The 16560-nt window shown below is 40.8% G+C and overlaps 1 protein-coding gene across 1 annotated transcript; it reads left to right on the forward strand.

The window, feature by feature from the left end:
- Positions 1–3407: 3407 nt before the first annotated feature.
- On the forward strand, positions 3408–16330 carry LOC121623032 (ectonucleoside triphosphate diphosphohydrolase 2). The gene is made up of 9 exons (XM_041960152.1): positions 3408–3645; positions 7143–7260; positions 8720–8870; positions 9921–10080; positions 11314–11541; positions 11642–11911; positions 12881–13000; positions 14072–14206; positions 14323–16330. The coding sequence occupies exons 1-9, from the start codon at positions 3529–3531 to the stop codon at positions 14536–14538; spliced, it is 1515 nt and encodes a 504-aa protein (XP_041816086.1). The 5' UTR covers positions 3408–3528; the 3' UTR covers positions 14539–16330.
- The last annotated feature ends 230 nt before the right edge of the window (positions 16331–16560 follow it).

The raw sequence follows: 16560 nt of genomic DNA on the forward strand, positions 1-16560 counted from the left end.
GACGAAAAGCATATCTATCAAAGAATAAACAAAGAAACACAGAAAAAAAACATTTGTTAATAAAAGAATCAGAAAGAGAGTTTCAATCATGGCTGAATTCCATTTAGCTGCCTCATTTTCAGGTGTTATCGGCACTATTAGTTGTTGAGATATTTCAGGGACACTTGAATAAAGCTGAGCCTCTGTTAATGTTATTAGTAACATGGTCTGTTGGGTTGGATTGTCTGTCAGGGTTTGTCCGTCCTCAGAGAGACAAAGTCTTATAAGGTCTGAAATGCTTTTACAACTACGTGTTGAGTTTTACTGAATCTGCTCTTTCCTAATACATGAACATGATGGCAAAGCTGATCAAGTGAATCAGGCTTCAGCAAACCCATCTTCAGGACATTCACTGTAAAAGAGTTCAGCAAAGTTCAACTAATTTTTAACTGTCCTGATCAACTACTTTAAATTGTCACTGACAGTAAATAGGAGTTTGCATGTAGGTTAAAACTCACTACAACAACAGAAAAATTGTAAATATTAGATTGAAAATGAGGAAATTTAGTGGTTATAAATCAATCTTCAGCTATAAATCACATCTTCCTATGGGGACCAATCAGCACTCAGAGTCACATTAATCTCTCTGACAGAGCGTCAGCTGTCATCAAGGCAGAGCGCAGAACTAATGTCTCACCTGACAATATGCTGTGACCCACCTCTGCTCCTACAAGGCGTGCCATTAATTAACAATGACAGCCATGATCTAATTAATGACGACACTTCCAAATTTAATTAAAGATTGTACTGACTGTGACAGTGACTGTTGCCGCTGTGTTCTGCTGGGTATGTTCAGCTATTGGAAAAGTAATTTCATTAGCCTGTCCATGTGACGGTTGTTTGGAAAAATGCATGTGTGTTGATTTTGGATCAGTGTCTTCAGCCCTCACTGTGTCTGTAGTTATAACATTTTCAGAGGTTTCGGGGAAACACCCTTGATGCGGTCAGACTTGGCAGTTTGCTTTTAGCATAACATGGTACAATATACGGAAGGGACATAAACTATATCACCAGATGTCTTTGTTAACAAGACCAAGAGTTAGCCACGTCAGTGTCACTATGAGCTGTAGGCATTGTGGGGCTTTAAGCTAAATGCTAATGTCAGGCATGCTAAAATGCCTGCAATGACAGTATTGATATGTTCAGCAGGAAGTTTTTCCTTTGTTCAGCATCTCAGGTAATGGATTCATGTGGATCATGATAGGCTGGAGGATTTCATGGAAATCTGGTTTTCAAGATGCTTCTGTCTGGACCAAACAAAACATCATATGTCAGATGCAATGCTGTTGCTCAAGCCATTGCAAAGGACATAATATTAACTTACTGTATTAAAATCTGTTCTTTTAACTGCATGTTGATCTTCTTCATTTTATGATGCATTAAGTTTGTTTCTTCCAGGTTTTTAAAGCAGTTTTGTATGAGCAGGGCACAAACACTCACAGAAACACGTATCTGACACACCAGTAGCTAAAATAAAATGTTATTATGGCAAACATCTGTCTCTTAGCTGCTTCAGTAAAGTTCACCAGCCTGCTGGGCAGGTCACAAACGCTCCCATTGTCTGAGCTTGATTGCTCTAAATTGCTGCTTATAGTTTAATGTGAAGGGTTGGTAAGTGGAGTTAGGAGTCAACCATACAGTCCAAAGGCAGTCTGCAGAACCACAACAACAAGATATTATCCTGACTACATGCTCTATAGAGCCGCTGAGTTCAGAAATCTGGCCCCCCATGCACATTGATCCAATCCTAATCTTAAAGGAGTTGAATTAATGGAGCTTCTAATCACTTGAAGTCTAATTTAGACCTTTGTCTTTTGTCATGTTTTCTCATTTTGCATTATGTTGCACTTGGAAGGCTTGTCTTTGAGAAGTGCTACACAAAACGTATTATCACTGTTGCTTTGATGTAGTCTATTTCTCTTTTAAGGACATCCTCATATTGTCTTATGCAAGATGACTGTTAGGGAGCAGGAACGTAGTTAAAAATATCCATCATGCACTGCTGCTTCACCGCTGGACCACTGCACGTAAGACCTACTTTTCCTTAATGGACACTCTTGCTTGCCTTGATTCGTTTTAGGTTTTACCTGTTATTTTCTTACTGTGACATGTCAGAATGTCTTGCATGAAAGTGGCCTATTTATAACGGGGTCAATATATTTGTACACTTTATGTCAATTTGTGCATTGTGGATTATTCACCTTATTTTCATGACAACAAGGGTGAATCCATCACGTATAAATATAGAATAAAACACATTTCTATTCACATTTGCTCCCTGGGAAATTTACTGTAGTGATGAATGATAATATCAGAAAATCAAATCTATTATTTCACATGCTTTTCTGATGAAATAACACAAAATAATAATCATCATTGAATATTCAGGAAAAACTGTTTATATTTGTCTATATTTTATTTTGGGGGTGGGGGTAAGGGACCTGTATAATGGATCAGGGTGGCTCTGACCCAAAAAAGGTTGTACTTCTTACCGTTGTCTTCCTCCTCTCTGCTCTGCAGTAAGTTTCCACTTCACATAAAGATTAAGACCCATTTTTTATTACTAGCTGCTTCATTGTTCACTCACTGGATGGCAGGCAGTTTGATAACGCTGAGCTATTTTACATCTCAGGCCTTCCAGAAGACACAGTCCATAAACCCAGATGCCTTAGCTCAATGTATAATGTCTGTTGTTGCAATATCTAGCATATTGTGAAGGATACAGAAATAAAAAATGAGTGACCTTAGTGAGAACATGAAGAACAGCACAAGTGCAATGTTCAGAAGCGCCTTCAAAATAACTCATTATATATTCCGCTAAATTTAGATGCCCTGTTAACAGGATTTCAGCAAAAATAGACTTTAAAAAAGCCCAGAAAAAGTATAGGCCTGTAGTGGAAACTTCATTTCCATGCTCCACTCAGACATTTGCAAGTCAGGTTTTAAGCTGCACCCATTCACATGCAAATGCTGGACAAAAACAACAAGCAGCTCTGAAGCTCTTCAGTCCAACAGCCTATAACCTGGACCTGGGCCAGCTCAGACCACACCTTGCTTTTCCCATTGATAATTATGGCTCATGTGCTTTTCTCTCTCACTCTCTTATATAAGGTTAGGTGGAGATTACACCCAACCTAAATGGCCGCTGAATGGGAATGAGCTGCAGTTTCTCCACCAGCTCTGGCCATCCTAAGAACATTTTTCCCTCCATGGCACCAGTCGCCTTGGAGCTGCATTCACTCACTGACCGAGGAGCGCATGGAGGAGGACTTGGCTGCGCTCGGGACATAAATTCAGGTCAGGCTTTGCTTGCTCAAGTGAAATGTAAAACAGGAGGCAGGCAGCAGGTGAAGCGTGAACTACAGGCGGGCTATGATAACGTCCGGCCAGCGGGAAGCCATCACCCACTTCTCCCACTTGGCCGCTATTAAGTGAGCGCTCAAATTTCCAGCGGGCGCAGAGCGGAGCCGCACTTCTCACTTTCCCTTCATGGCTCAGCGCGCCGCTCATCCTGTCGTCCCCATCGCGCTGCTGGTGTTCGCACTTGTTGCGATCCTGCTGCTGACTGTCCCCACTGAAGACGTCCAGGAGGCTCCGGGGTTCATGGTAAGGTCGGCTCCGTCGGGTATTTTTGGATCGGTGCTTGTCGGCGTGTTAACTTGTTGGTAACCAAAGCTGTGGGGCGCGCACTGGGAGCGCAAGGTGTTACGCAGGAATCTGTGGCGCTGGAGGATTCTGTGACATTAACTCTTGGATGACTCTGCTTCGTTTTTCCCCGTTAAAGTTTCACAGCTGCATCCTCTCTTATCTTCAGTGTCATGAATATAATATGGAAGGCCAGGACTGACGAGATAAAATAACATGCCAGTCAAATTAATACTGTATCTATCTGTGAATTATTACAGTGTCCAGGAGACTGTAAACAAACAAACAAACAAACAAGCAAACAAAATACAGTCCAATAACTGCCAAATTCCTGCTCTGGTTTAGCATAATTTATCTACTTCATGCCATTATGTTTGTCATGTGTACTTTACACTCTCACTATGGCTTTGCTTTAATGTAGATCTTAGATTGCACTGTGATGCCTTTGAGATCACTTTAGCCTATTTTGCAAAAAAAAACAGAATATTTGGTCATAGTTGAAGCAAAGATGTTTGAGCCTCAGTACAGCCACCAAGCTAAACAGAGAGGATGCCTCTTGTAAAGAAGGAGCTAGTTGGAGGAGGAGGAGGACATCACTGAGAAGGAGACATGGTCCCAATTCTGAAACAGTAAAGAGGTCTGGCGCTGAGCAGATGTAAGGAAACTTAATCGTGCAGTGAAGTAGGAAAAGTTGGCTCTAAAGTGTTGATCACATGCCAGCAGTGGATTCCTTCCTGTACGAGGATATCCACAAATTAACCACTGTCATCAACCCCTTTGGGAGGTGTGCCTCCTGTCAACTCCCATTTGTGATAACAAGTATGCCAGAAATCTTCTGGTGAAAAATGGCAAAAACCTTACAGCGGCGGGAAGAAACACAAGTCCATATGCATGACATCCTGGTTCATGGAAAACTGAGGAGATCCATGACGGATGTCTGAAGGAGGTACTAAAAGGGATCAAGGCAGCCGGTCTAAAATTGAGCAGATTTGCATCCTGGGGCTCTTCTTTGATGAGAATGGCCGGAGACACGACCTCCCACAACCTCAAAACATATCAGAGCTCAAGCGGTTTCTTGGAACAGTCAACTGCATGGCCTGTACTCTCCTTCTATGATGCCATCAGGCCACTGGGGTACTACTACTACTTCTAAATGCTGCTCCAGGAGACTCAGGGATGCAAAGAGTGCTTGGCTAGGGTTTGGGCCTGCAAACACTATTAGAAATACTTGTTTGGACTTGACAGCTTTAAAATCATCACTGACTACAAGCCCCTGGTATCCTTAATGAATAGTAAAGACCATGACAGTAAGATGCCAGAGGCTGCTGATGAGACGTATGCGCTTTAATGCAGAGGCTGTGTCCACACCAGGAAAGACTTGAGCAGTAGCTGATGCCCTTCATGGAGGTCCAGTTCAAAGTTTCGGGGATGAGATGAAGCTTCACATATAGACTCAATCCTGAGCTACATCCAAGCTACACCACAGGGGATGCAACGTATCAAAGACCACAGAGCCACAGACCTCCAGCTCCAGGTAATGAGGCTGGTCGACCATTTTTAAATTGAATCTACAGAACAATTACCGTACAGGGTCACGCCTTCTTCCTCTACCGGAGTCAGTGCTGCAAAGCTGCTGATGGGTCAGAAAGTTCGGGCAGCTTTACCCGCCCTGCCTGAGACCTTAGACCGAAAATGTTTGGACAAGGAAGAAATCAGGCAAGAAGATGCATCCACCAAGCAGAGATAAGCATACTACTACAACCACAGGAACGAGGTGACAGATCTACCTTTGCTGAAGCCAGGAGACAGTGTCCTCATGAAACATCAGCCACTTTTGATCTAACCTAGACATCTGCAGATCACCAAATCAGGATGCCACAATTAAAACTGAAATTCAGGTGCAACCAAACAAATAAGCAACAGGTTCTGCTGGCCTGAGGATCAAGACAGTCAAAGACTATTTGTTTCCTACTGATGGAAAAAATATCGTTGTAAAAGCTTTTTTTGTATTATACTTCTTTAGCTTTATAGATAATAATTCAGAAAAAAACTCAACTTTGAGGCATTCAGAGCAGGATCGCTGCACAGATCAGCTCCAGCTTCTGTTCACTCTGCTCCCTCGTTTTTGTGCTACCGGCTAAATATCCCATGGTTCCTTTTCTAGTATAATGTAGCCGCCCTTTCACTCAGTAACAATGCTGTCGACCAGTCTCAAAAAAGGACACAAAAGGGTTTTTCTTATATTTTTCAGGGAAAGTGCAACAGCTCTCATAGTTTATCAAATGAAAGGACAAAGCAGATCATTAGAGCTCCTCTGTCTTTTTGGCAAGTGTTGGAGCGAGTCCTCACAACTGACTGCACAGCAGTAATGAGAATATGTTATGAGAAATAACGAGACACACTCCCACATGATGTTACTGGTCACCTGTTGTACTGATTTGAGAAGTTTAGTGTTTGCAAATGCGGAGTGAGGAGGAATGAGCAGTGCATCTATTTTTGCGCATGGATTTATGTGTGTGTGTGTGTGTGTGTGTGTGTGTGTGTGTGTGTGGTCCCTCACTCACATACCTTCTTGCATGGTTGGATTTCTACACATTGTGAGTGTTTCCTTTGAAAGCGGTTGCAGTCATATTTTATTCCACATTGTGTTGAAAGTGGAAGTGCTGTCAGGGCAACAGGTTTTTCAGCACAGTGAGGAGACCATGGAATTTGAGGAAGTATTTTCTAAGCTTCAGATAAATGGTGAGAAAACATGCTCAGAATATAAAACTGTCCCGTCAGTTATGACAAACATCTCTATTTAAAAGCAGGAAATAAATCAGAGTGTACTCATTTTAGGTTCCTCATTTGGTAATAAAGTGTTAGGATGAAGACTGCACATGACACATATATGATATACATCTATGCATTTTTTGCATGTAGCCAGCAGCCAATGATGAATATGAATAAGTAAAAAAAAAGTTTGTCAGCTTTGGCTGAACTTTTTCTTTTGAGGATAAGCAGACTGAGTTAAATCCCTCTAACATGTTCTTGTACACAAAAAAAGAACTGGAGCTTTTTTCAAGCCATAGAGGAATAACACAGTTAATGTGTGAAATAACATTTATTTCCCCTAATTTTCTTCCTTTAAGTCAAATCAGAAAGCACAAAGATGAACTTGTGCAATATTAAAGGCACCTTCACACATAGTAAAAATACAATGCAATCAGCGTCTGTCTCCCACTTACATATGTGCACTTGTGTAATATAACACCCAGAAGGCTGTCTTTGAAGACTGACATTATCAGTTAACCATCTAGAAGCCAAAATTCAGGTCACGCAGCCTGGGTGCAAACTCTTTCATGTTCCTCTATCTCGTCAACTGGACTTTTCAAAGCTGTCAGCTCAGTTATCTTTTGGAAGTGCTCAGCTGCCCCCCCCCCCCCCCCCGTTTTTATTCTGGCTTTTGCTCTCTGTAGTACGGGATTGTTCTGGATGCTGGATCTTCGCACACGGCTCTGTATATGTACAAGTGGCCGGCGGACAAGCAGAATGGCACAGGCGTGGTCACCCAGCACGGTGAATGTCACGTTCAGGGTAAGTGTCAGCATGCTCTCCACCAAAGCTCTGTCCTGAGACGTGGCTCTGGGAGGCGGAGAGCTTCAGCGCCTCATAGCTAACACTTTCTGACTTCAACTAAGACTCACTGTTGAAAAACACAAGTACAAAACATGCATGGAAATGTTTCAAACCACTGCTGCAACATTATCTGTTCATTCTTACGCTTAGTATGGTCCAGGCGGTCATATTTTTTACCAAAATGCGGCCTCTGTTTGACGCTATCGCAGTTAGCTGCCTGCTGCTAACGACAACCATTAGCAAGCTAACGTTAAGCAGCTAACCACACAGCTACAAATTTAAATATTTTGATAATAAGGGTGTTTGGAGCATACAGAGGATACATACTGCCTGAAGAATGAAGGGAAATAAGTGATTGCAAAGCTGCAGGAGTGGTCCAGAAGGTTTTTACAGACCTTTTGGCATTTTCTTGGCTCAGGTAGGTTTAACTGCAATTATGTTGGAAGTGTGAGCATTTGAAACATACTGAGCATACATCTCGGCAGATGGGGAGGTAGATACTTCAATACCTTTCTGGTTTCTTTGGAAATTATTACGTTATCCAACTGTAATTACTGTTCCAAGATCCAACATCAAGTCCTAATTATGACTGATGAAATCTGTTGTTCAAGGCAATGAATGGAAATCAATAGTGTTGATGGTGATGGTGAAATAACACCTGGAAGGTGGATGTGACCACTCCTCTCCTCATTTTATAACACTGTACCGTATGTTTAGTTTACTTTGAAACTGTAAGTTCTAAGTTCTTTTCCTTTGCACGTTCATCTGTGGGTTGAATGTGAAATCGTGCCGATTGTTTCCAATGAATCGATGATCATCGCAGCACAACCGGGCAAGTGAGTCAGAGTCGAACTCTGTGCTTTTCCACTCCTGCCAGGGTTTTTATGTTTCTTGACTTAGATAAACAAACGCTTTTCCCCCCAATAAGTCATGAGCACGCTGTTTACATTGTCATGTTTCATAATTGAAAGAAATGTCAGAAGTCAAAAGTGAACTTTGTATTTAGGTGGATGTCTGAGAAAGATACAGCTGCAAACTCCTAAAAAGTAAAATTAGACAACTGAAGTGCTGCAAGATCTCCTAAATTAATTTCTCATTTGCTTTCTTCCCAAATCTGTTATCATGGACTTCTGGTAGCGGTAAGGACTAACTAATATGGTGTTCTTCAAGTTGGTTTTTCAGTTTGAGTCAAGAAAAGCAGCCCAGATCCACAGTGTTTGATCTATTTTCAAAGGTCACCCACAGTTGTTAGGAGATTATCATGCAGTGTATGTTTTTGTTGGGTGTGATCTCTTTACATCACGACGCATGTGCTTGTTGGCAGCTAACGCTGTTTCCTGCTCACACGAGAACAAGACTCTGCATGTCCATAATGTAATCAGGTGTTTGTTTGTTTTATCCTGTTCACCTCTGGCAGGAGGAGGAATCTCGAGCTACGCGGGCCAACAGGGAGCAGCAGGGCAGAGCTTAGAGGCGTGTCTTGACCAGGCGGTGAAGGCCATCCCCAAAGAACGGCACCATGTCACACCTGTGTACCTGGGAGCCACCGCTGGCATGAGGCTTCTGCAGTGAGTCAGTGTGTGTGTGTGTTTATTTTGCGGTGTTTACATGTGATTTTGTTTTCTGTCACACACAGTGCCTTAAATCTGGCCTAGTTCTATGACTGTCCTATGCCTATCCTTTCATACAGTATGATAATAATAAAACCAAAAATTTCATCTACGATAAAATGTTTTGATGAACCAGATTATTTACCTTACACAATGTAAAACCAGCATTAAGAATGAATACAAAGCATAGGCTAGCTATCTGGGTTTAACCTAGCAGGTGTTACCAAAATCTAGCTTGCTAACTGCAATATTAACTACATAGTTAGTTAAGGTAAACACAGAATTAATTTGGCCATATACATAGTGCAGTGGAAGAGAAAGTATTTCCACTGAATATGCAGACATCTGGACTCACAGGAGTTACACAGACATGTTCTTGACTCGTATATCTTATCTTGTATTACACATTTACATGTTTTGCATAAAGAGCACCTGTAGATTTAGAAGATGTAGGTGCTCATTGTGTCTTTATTTAAATGAAGGAATACAAACATTTATTGCCTGTCCTCAAGCACACGAAAGTGACAAACTACTGAAAGCTGATGCGCTTCCATTTCCCTGCTTATAAAAGTTCGATGATCGATTATCAAATGAGAGCACGGTTGGTGAGGAATGACTCCATGCAAACATGCAGCAGAAAACATCTGCCCAGTCGCTCCGTCGGAGGGAATATGTAAATCTTTCGCTCAGAGCAAACGTGTCCAAATGCAGCAGTTTGAGCGAGAGGCGACAGCCTGCCTGTTTTATCTCGTTATGACACTGATGTAGCTCCATACAATGAGTATAAATGAACTTATTTAACTGCTGATAACACTCTCTCCATCTCTTCCTTCAGTGCTGTCTGTTGCTCAGGTCTTTTGATGATTTAGATTACACAATTCAATAGTTAAATATATATTTACAGATTAAAAGATAAAAATGCAGAAAGGAAGGAACAAATACTGTTTACATCACTAAAATGCCAGTTAGTGATGTCTAATTGGGACGAGTCTTCTTTCTCCCGACCAGTATCTCCAGCCCGGAGCAGTCGGTTCAGATTCTGCGGGAAGTGGGCCACAAAATCCAGTCCTACCCCTTCAGCTACCAGGGGGCGGCTATACTGAGCGGTCAGGAGGAGGGGGCGTACGGCTGGGTCACCGTCAACTATCTGTTGGAGAACTTCATTAAGGTACCGTGGCCTGTATGATGTGTTCTTTTCTAGTCGCCAGGCTGCCAGAATTTTAATCTGAATCAACTCTAAAGTCAAACAATGGCTCATTTAGAAATGAGCGGAAAGCACATATTTCCATGGAAAGAATTTGACATCAGCACCAAACCACACAGTTTGAAAAAACCTGGACACCGTTTATGACTCATTATCTTTCTACTACCCTCCTACACACATACAAACGAATACACTCATACCTTAAAACGCATGACTTCATATCATCTAGTCCATTACACAACAATCCCTGATCAATTGCACAAATGTCACAAAATGCATCGCTTTCCATACAGTTGTTTATGTAGAGACCTTTAAAACGTAGTTCATTTGTAATTGTGTAATTGTAACTGTGTTCTGTTTTTATTAATGTTTTACACAGTGTCCCAACTTCTGTGGAATCAGGGCTGTATAACATCATTATTATTATTATTAGTACTACTGTTGGAATTGTTTTTCTTCTTCAATTAATATCATCATCAGTGCTTTAGTTGTTAATTTTAGTTTTATTAGTCTGTAATTATTGTAACTATTATCATTATTTTTATTGTTTTTCTACAGTATTTTTCGTATTTTTATTCATGTATTTGTCACTGCAACCATTGTTTCCCATCTCTGTCTTTATTGTATTTATCTTTCCTCACTTTCATTTTCTCTGACTCCATCCATCTTTTGCTTCATCTACCCGACTGTTCACCGTCTCTCTGTATGTCTGGACTGTTTGTCTGTCTGTCTGTCCATCTGTTTGTCTATTACTGCCCCCCTCTGTCAAAATATGTGCACTGTTTGGAGGGGGGGAGCAGCAACTTCACTTGTGTCTGTAATATGTGTAAAACCTTTTTTTTTTTGAAAAATGTTTTCCCATTAAGTAATTCATTTAAAAAAAAAACTGTCTTGCTTTTGCACTGAATTATTGCAAAGATGATCTGCCTGGAGGTGTTTGCCTCTTTAAAGCTGATATAGTGGGTGACTGATGGCACCTAGTGGCTGCTTTAAGTGTATGTATCAGTGTTTGCTCTGATGCCAGAGGTGACCGCCCATTATCAGCTTGTTAATGGAGATGAATGTGTGGGTCGACCAGGGAAGTTTGAGCCAATGAATTTCTTCCTCTGCCCCTTATTAAGCAATGTGTAGGAATGGAAATGGACAGGAATTAGCCCATTATCTTCTTGTACTGTTTCCCTTATTATTTCTTTGCAGTATGGTTTTGTGGGGCACTGGTTCAGCCCCGGCAGGCCCACGGTGGGAGCACTTGATTTCGGCGGGGCGTCCACCCAGATAACATTTGCCACTCAGGAGGAAATAGAGGACACAAACGACATGATAAAGCTGCATCTTTATGGCCAGGAGTACTCTCTGTACACACACAGCTTCCTGTGCTATGGCCAGGACCAGGTCCTCAAGAGGCTGCTGGTTCATATACTGAAGGTAGTGTAACTATGTATATAGAATAATTATGATAGTATATTGAATGGGTTTGTTAATGGAATGTGTCATATCACACACTCTCTCTCTCTCTGTCTCTCAGTCTCAGGGTGACTCTGGCTCAGTCACTCACCCCTGCTACCCTGCAGGCCACAGCAGAACTTTAAAGTTGAACAGTATATTCAACTCTCCGTGCACGGCAAAGTACAAACCCAGCTCATACGACCCCCAGGCCTCTCTGACAGTACAAGGCAGCGGAAATTATGAGCACTGTGTGGGCAACGTGTCTGAGATCTTCTCCTTCGACGGCTGCCCCTTCTCCCAGTGCTCCTTCGATAAAGTCTTCCAGCCAAATGTCAGCGGTAGCTTCGTGGTAAGGATGGCTAGAGGGAAAGGATAACACAAAGAGGTTATTCACACTGGCAATATAGACTAAAGGTCAGCCTGTACACCAGGGGTACAGAGTGTAGTAGTGCTTACAAAGGTCATCATTTTTTGCTATTTTCACAACAGTATTTCAGAGATTATATACATAGCCTACATTACTGTATAGCACTCAAACAAAAATGTAAAACATGCTATGTAAAATATCATCAGCACTGATCTAATCTTGCTAAATTTAAATGGAAACCTATGATCAGACTAAACGTCAATGTGACATCTGTCCTTCAGTGAAAGTAGCAACACCACAGTATAAAATATTCCACATGAGTCCTGCATTCAGCCTTGCAAAATGTCCATAACTATCAAGATAAAACTAAGGAACCATCCTTTTCAGCAATTTTCGAAGTTGTATTTATTCACAGCTGTAACAAAAATATAAAAAAAAACTGATTAAAATGCAGTGTTATTGTTTAAACTGAAACTTCTTTGTGTAATGTAGATGAGTTTATATCTATATGAGTATTTATAATATCCCATTTCCCATCCAAACTACTGTCAGGTCAATGTAGTGAAGAACAAACTACAGCTTTTTTTCTGAGATGTAGTGGAAGAAAAGTACAGTACATGAGTGAATGAATGAGTGGATAGATATATACTGAAGTGGAACATTTATTTATTAGTTTAGCTTTGTAATGATGTAGAAATTACTGTAACTAAAGAGCAGAATTGAACACAAAAACCGCACATGACTTTTTCTAGATGTAGCTTAGCTTAGAGATTTTAACAATAGGCTACAGTAGAATAAGCTTGACATGGCCTCCATGTGCGAAGAAAAACACAGAAACTTAAGCTGCAGACACTGTTTGTGTGTCATTCTGTTATATGAGTAACTGTTTTCCATGTATCACTAATCTGCCAAGTCTGAGTTTTGTGTTCTGTCCTCTTTCTGTGTTATCAGGCGTTCTCTGCATTCTTCTACATTCACGCCTTCCTGCAGCGAATCACTGGTATCACTGTGAACACTCCTGCACAACTGGAGGAGGCAGCCAAAACTGTGTGCATGATGACTTTCAATCAAGTAATGCTCTTTTTTTTTATTTGTGTTCTTTTGATGGATAATATCTCATGTGTTTGTGCATGTGTGGAGTGCTTTTTATTCACTCCATTTGCAAATTTGTCTTCTTGTCATATTACCTCGTAGTTACACATTTTGAATTTCAGTTTAATGACCACTTTCAGTCAAAGGCAGTAGGCAGTGTGTCACAATAAAAATAAGAGGTAGGCAATTAATAGGTACATCTCCTTTTTTTCTGTATGAATCGTTAAATTTAATAAAACACTGCAAGCAATGTCACTCAGTTCACCACTTTGGTCCAGACTGAAATATTTGAACAGCTATTTGATTTGATATTCTCATTCATCCAGGTCATTGTAAGCTTTAGGGCATTCAATCGTTCGCAACCGGACCTCGTCAGTTTGTCTTAGAAGACGTTTCGCCTCTCATCCGAGCAGGCTTCATCAGTTCGTACGCAACCAGACTAGATAGGACAGCTCTAGTCCAATGCAATGATGTTAGGTTCAAGTATTTATCCCCTGAGTGAGACCAATCCACAAAAACAAGAATGGTATCACTCTATTGTGAGGCAAACGATCGCCCCATTAAGGCGGGGTGGGGTGCAACCCTTTGGTGTCAACGACAGCCGTTAGCCTCGTTAGTGTCCCATTGTTGTCATTGGGAGGCTCCTTGAGCCATGTGTGAATGGCTTTGTTGTTTGTTTTCAGAGGCTAAACCTTTGAATCTCTTTGGGAGAGATGAAAGGACAGCATTGTATGTGGGAGATAGGTGGTGTCTCAGACCTCCCCCTCTGTTCAGAGATGGTTTTTCAACCTTGACGTAGATGGCTTCTCTTACCCCTCTTTCAAACCATCTGTCTTCCAAGACAAACTGACGAGGTCCGGTTGCGAACGATTGAATGCCCTAAAGCCTATTTGATTTGATTGTGATGAAATTTTGTAATACCATTCAGAGGGCGACTCCTACTTTGGTGATCCCCCTAAATACATTTGGATGGGCAAGCATCATTTTTTCTTTTTCTTCATTTCTTTATTGTATTCCAACATTTGAACACAGTCTTGGTTTATGTTCCAGATGCTGATTCTTGCTCCAGAGCAAAAGTCTCGTTTGCAGGATTACTGTGCCTCCTCTGTGTTTGTTAAGATTCTCATGTTGAGAGGATACAGCTTCGATGAGACGTCGTTCCCACGCATTTCCTTCCAGAAGAAGGTGAGACCTTCACCACTTACAAAAACATATATCCTCAATGTTTTTTTGCAAATGCATAGAAAATAAAGACCCATTTTCCACTAACTTGCAGTAATAATGTGTTGCTGATCCTCCAGGCAGGGGACGCCTCAGTGGGGTGGGCTCTGGGCTACATGCTCAGTTTGAGCAATTTGCTGCCGGCAGAGAGAGTGGGCCTGAGGAAGGCGCTGACTCCGGGAGCATGGGGAACGCTTGTCTTTCTTTTTGTCCTCCTGCTGGCAGCAGTCCTGGTCTTCATCTTGCTCCGAGCTCGTGATGGAAAGAAGAAAGGAGGCAGTGAAAGCACCATCTAGATACTGCAACAACATACAGTGCAGTCACAAAACAGAAAGACAGTAATTCTTTTTTTGTTGCCTCTGTACTCCAGCACTCTGGATCTGAATCTGAGGTTTATTCAAGGATGTCCACAAGGATGAACAGTAGGAACAGTTCACCAACTTGAGTTCAGAGCCAACACAATGAAAAACACACCACTGACCAAATACTGCCTGACTACTCTGTAGGTTTAATGGGAGACACTGCAGATGAAATCATCAGTTTTTTAATGCACTGGATTTTGGGCTATTTTGCTTGTATAACATGTCTTCTTTTAGACTCGTGGGGGAAAAAACAGAATTTACACATTTAGTTATTAATTTTATTTCATGAAACTTAACATTTATTGAATAGATATCCAAAATTCCCTGTAGAAAATCCTTTGACTTGAATATGTCAACAAAATGAAACTAGAATGTTTAACCTGGCTTTACCCAATGTTCAGATTTCTGTTCTTGAAACTGATGCAAAATAGTGCCTATAGTGCATATGAGATAATACCTTCACATTTCAGAAAACTTGTTAAAAATAATTGTCTCTATGTAAATAATCAATTGGGGAAGTTTCATGGTAATATCTATTAGTTTAAATTATATTCACCTGTCTTGCCTTAAAAATAATCCTTCTGCGGTGACATTGGCTCTACACAGGAGGTCTGAATGTAATCTTTATTCTTGAAAAGTCAAACCAATAATCGGTTGTATGGAATGTAAGACATCCCAGCTTTTTTGTTGTTTGTAGAAAGTGTGACTGTATGCTGAAGCTTTGTGACAGTAAAACGAAGCACACTATGAAGATAAGTAGCAGTTAAATAAGCAATCCCTATTTTCTGATTTCTCTATTCAAAAATGTTTTTCAGGTGGGAGGTTTTATTCGTTTTAAGTTTGTTTAGCTTTACTTTTGATAGTCACTAACATCCAGACACAGTGAACAGCAGCTGTTCAGCAGGTGTTCGGGGTTTTGAGCTAAATGCTAATAGAAAAATGCTAACATGCTCACTGCATTTCAAGACGTTTCTACAGCAACAGTAGTGTAAAGTCATTCCAGTATGTACCAGGTATGCAGGCATGAAAATGCAAAGGCAACTCTCGACATGTAGCCATGCTAGATAAAGATTTTGGTAGCAGCTATTCATTGTCAGGGCACCTTTTCCAGGAACGTCCAAGATGTTTCAGAGCCATTAAAGCCCCTGCATATTGACTTTTTTTGTATAATGTAGCATTTTATTCTTATGGCTTATGGCTTTTTTAAAGAAAAAAAATAGACAATCCTAGTGAAAGTTGGTGCAGGTTACTGTGTGTTGCTTCCAACCCATTCAGTCAATGTTAAATGCACTGTGACAATGGATTAAATATTATAGATGAAACAAATGTGATACCTTCCCAACATTTTCACTAGAATAAGCCACATCGGATGCCTAGCTCATATTAGGTCCCTGTGAATTTTTTTTTACATTGCTGTGTGGTCACATTGTATATTTTACCCCAGATAACAAAATAAATGTTTTCTTTTTGTTTTGTTTTGTCCGTTGTACAAGGTTCTTACTGTATTTGGGTCTTTTCCATTCATCTTATTATGCTTATTTCCCTCCATGGTCTGCTCAGGACTACAACTATCAGAATGCTTTGCTTTACGGAAGGGTACAGCTCGTTCTAATGACTTCCGGTACAGTCGCCTTGCTCTCAGAATAAAAGCAGAGATTTACAGTTCTATTTCTTCTTGTTCTGCAGTAATGTGATTTGTAATGTGAATTGCGTTGTAATTGTTGTACCTACTCAGTTATTGCACACATCAGTAATCTGAGTTGGGGAAATCATTTTGATAATATGATATGCAACAAATTACAGAAACATGTAATGAAGTGTATTTGTTTACTGTATTTGATTTATTAGCGTGCATGATGAAAATGCTAAGGGAAGTATGAAGCTATTTTTTAATGAAAAAGTACAGTGAGGAATGGGCCCACACAAGTGTCTCCGCACAAAAAAAAACTGCAAAAA

This window comes from Chelmon rostratus, chromosome 19 (assembly GCF_017976325.1).
Source record: "Chelmon rostratus isolate fCheRos1 chromosome 19, fCheRos1.pri, whole genome shotgun sequence".
Classification (NCBI taxonomy): Eukaryota; Metazoa; Chordata; class Actinopteri; order Chaetodontiformes; family Chaetodontidae; genus Chelmon; species Chelmon rostratus.

Coding starts and splice junctions, on each gene's coding strand:
- LOC121623032 (XM_041960152.1), top strand. CDS start 3,529: ATGGCTCAGCGCGCCGCTCATCCTGTCGTCCCCATCGCGCTGCTGGTG. Junction 7,261..8,719: donor CGGTGAATGTCACGTTCAGG/GTAAGTGTCAGC, acceptor CACCTCTGGCAG/GAGGAGGAATCTCGAGCTAC. Junction 10,081..11,313: donor TGTTGGAGAACTTCATTAAG/GTACCGTGGCCT, acceptor ATTTCTTTGCAG/TATGGTTTTGTGGGGCACTG.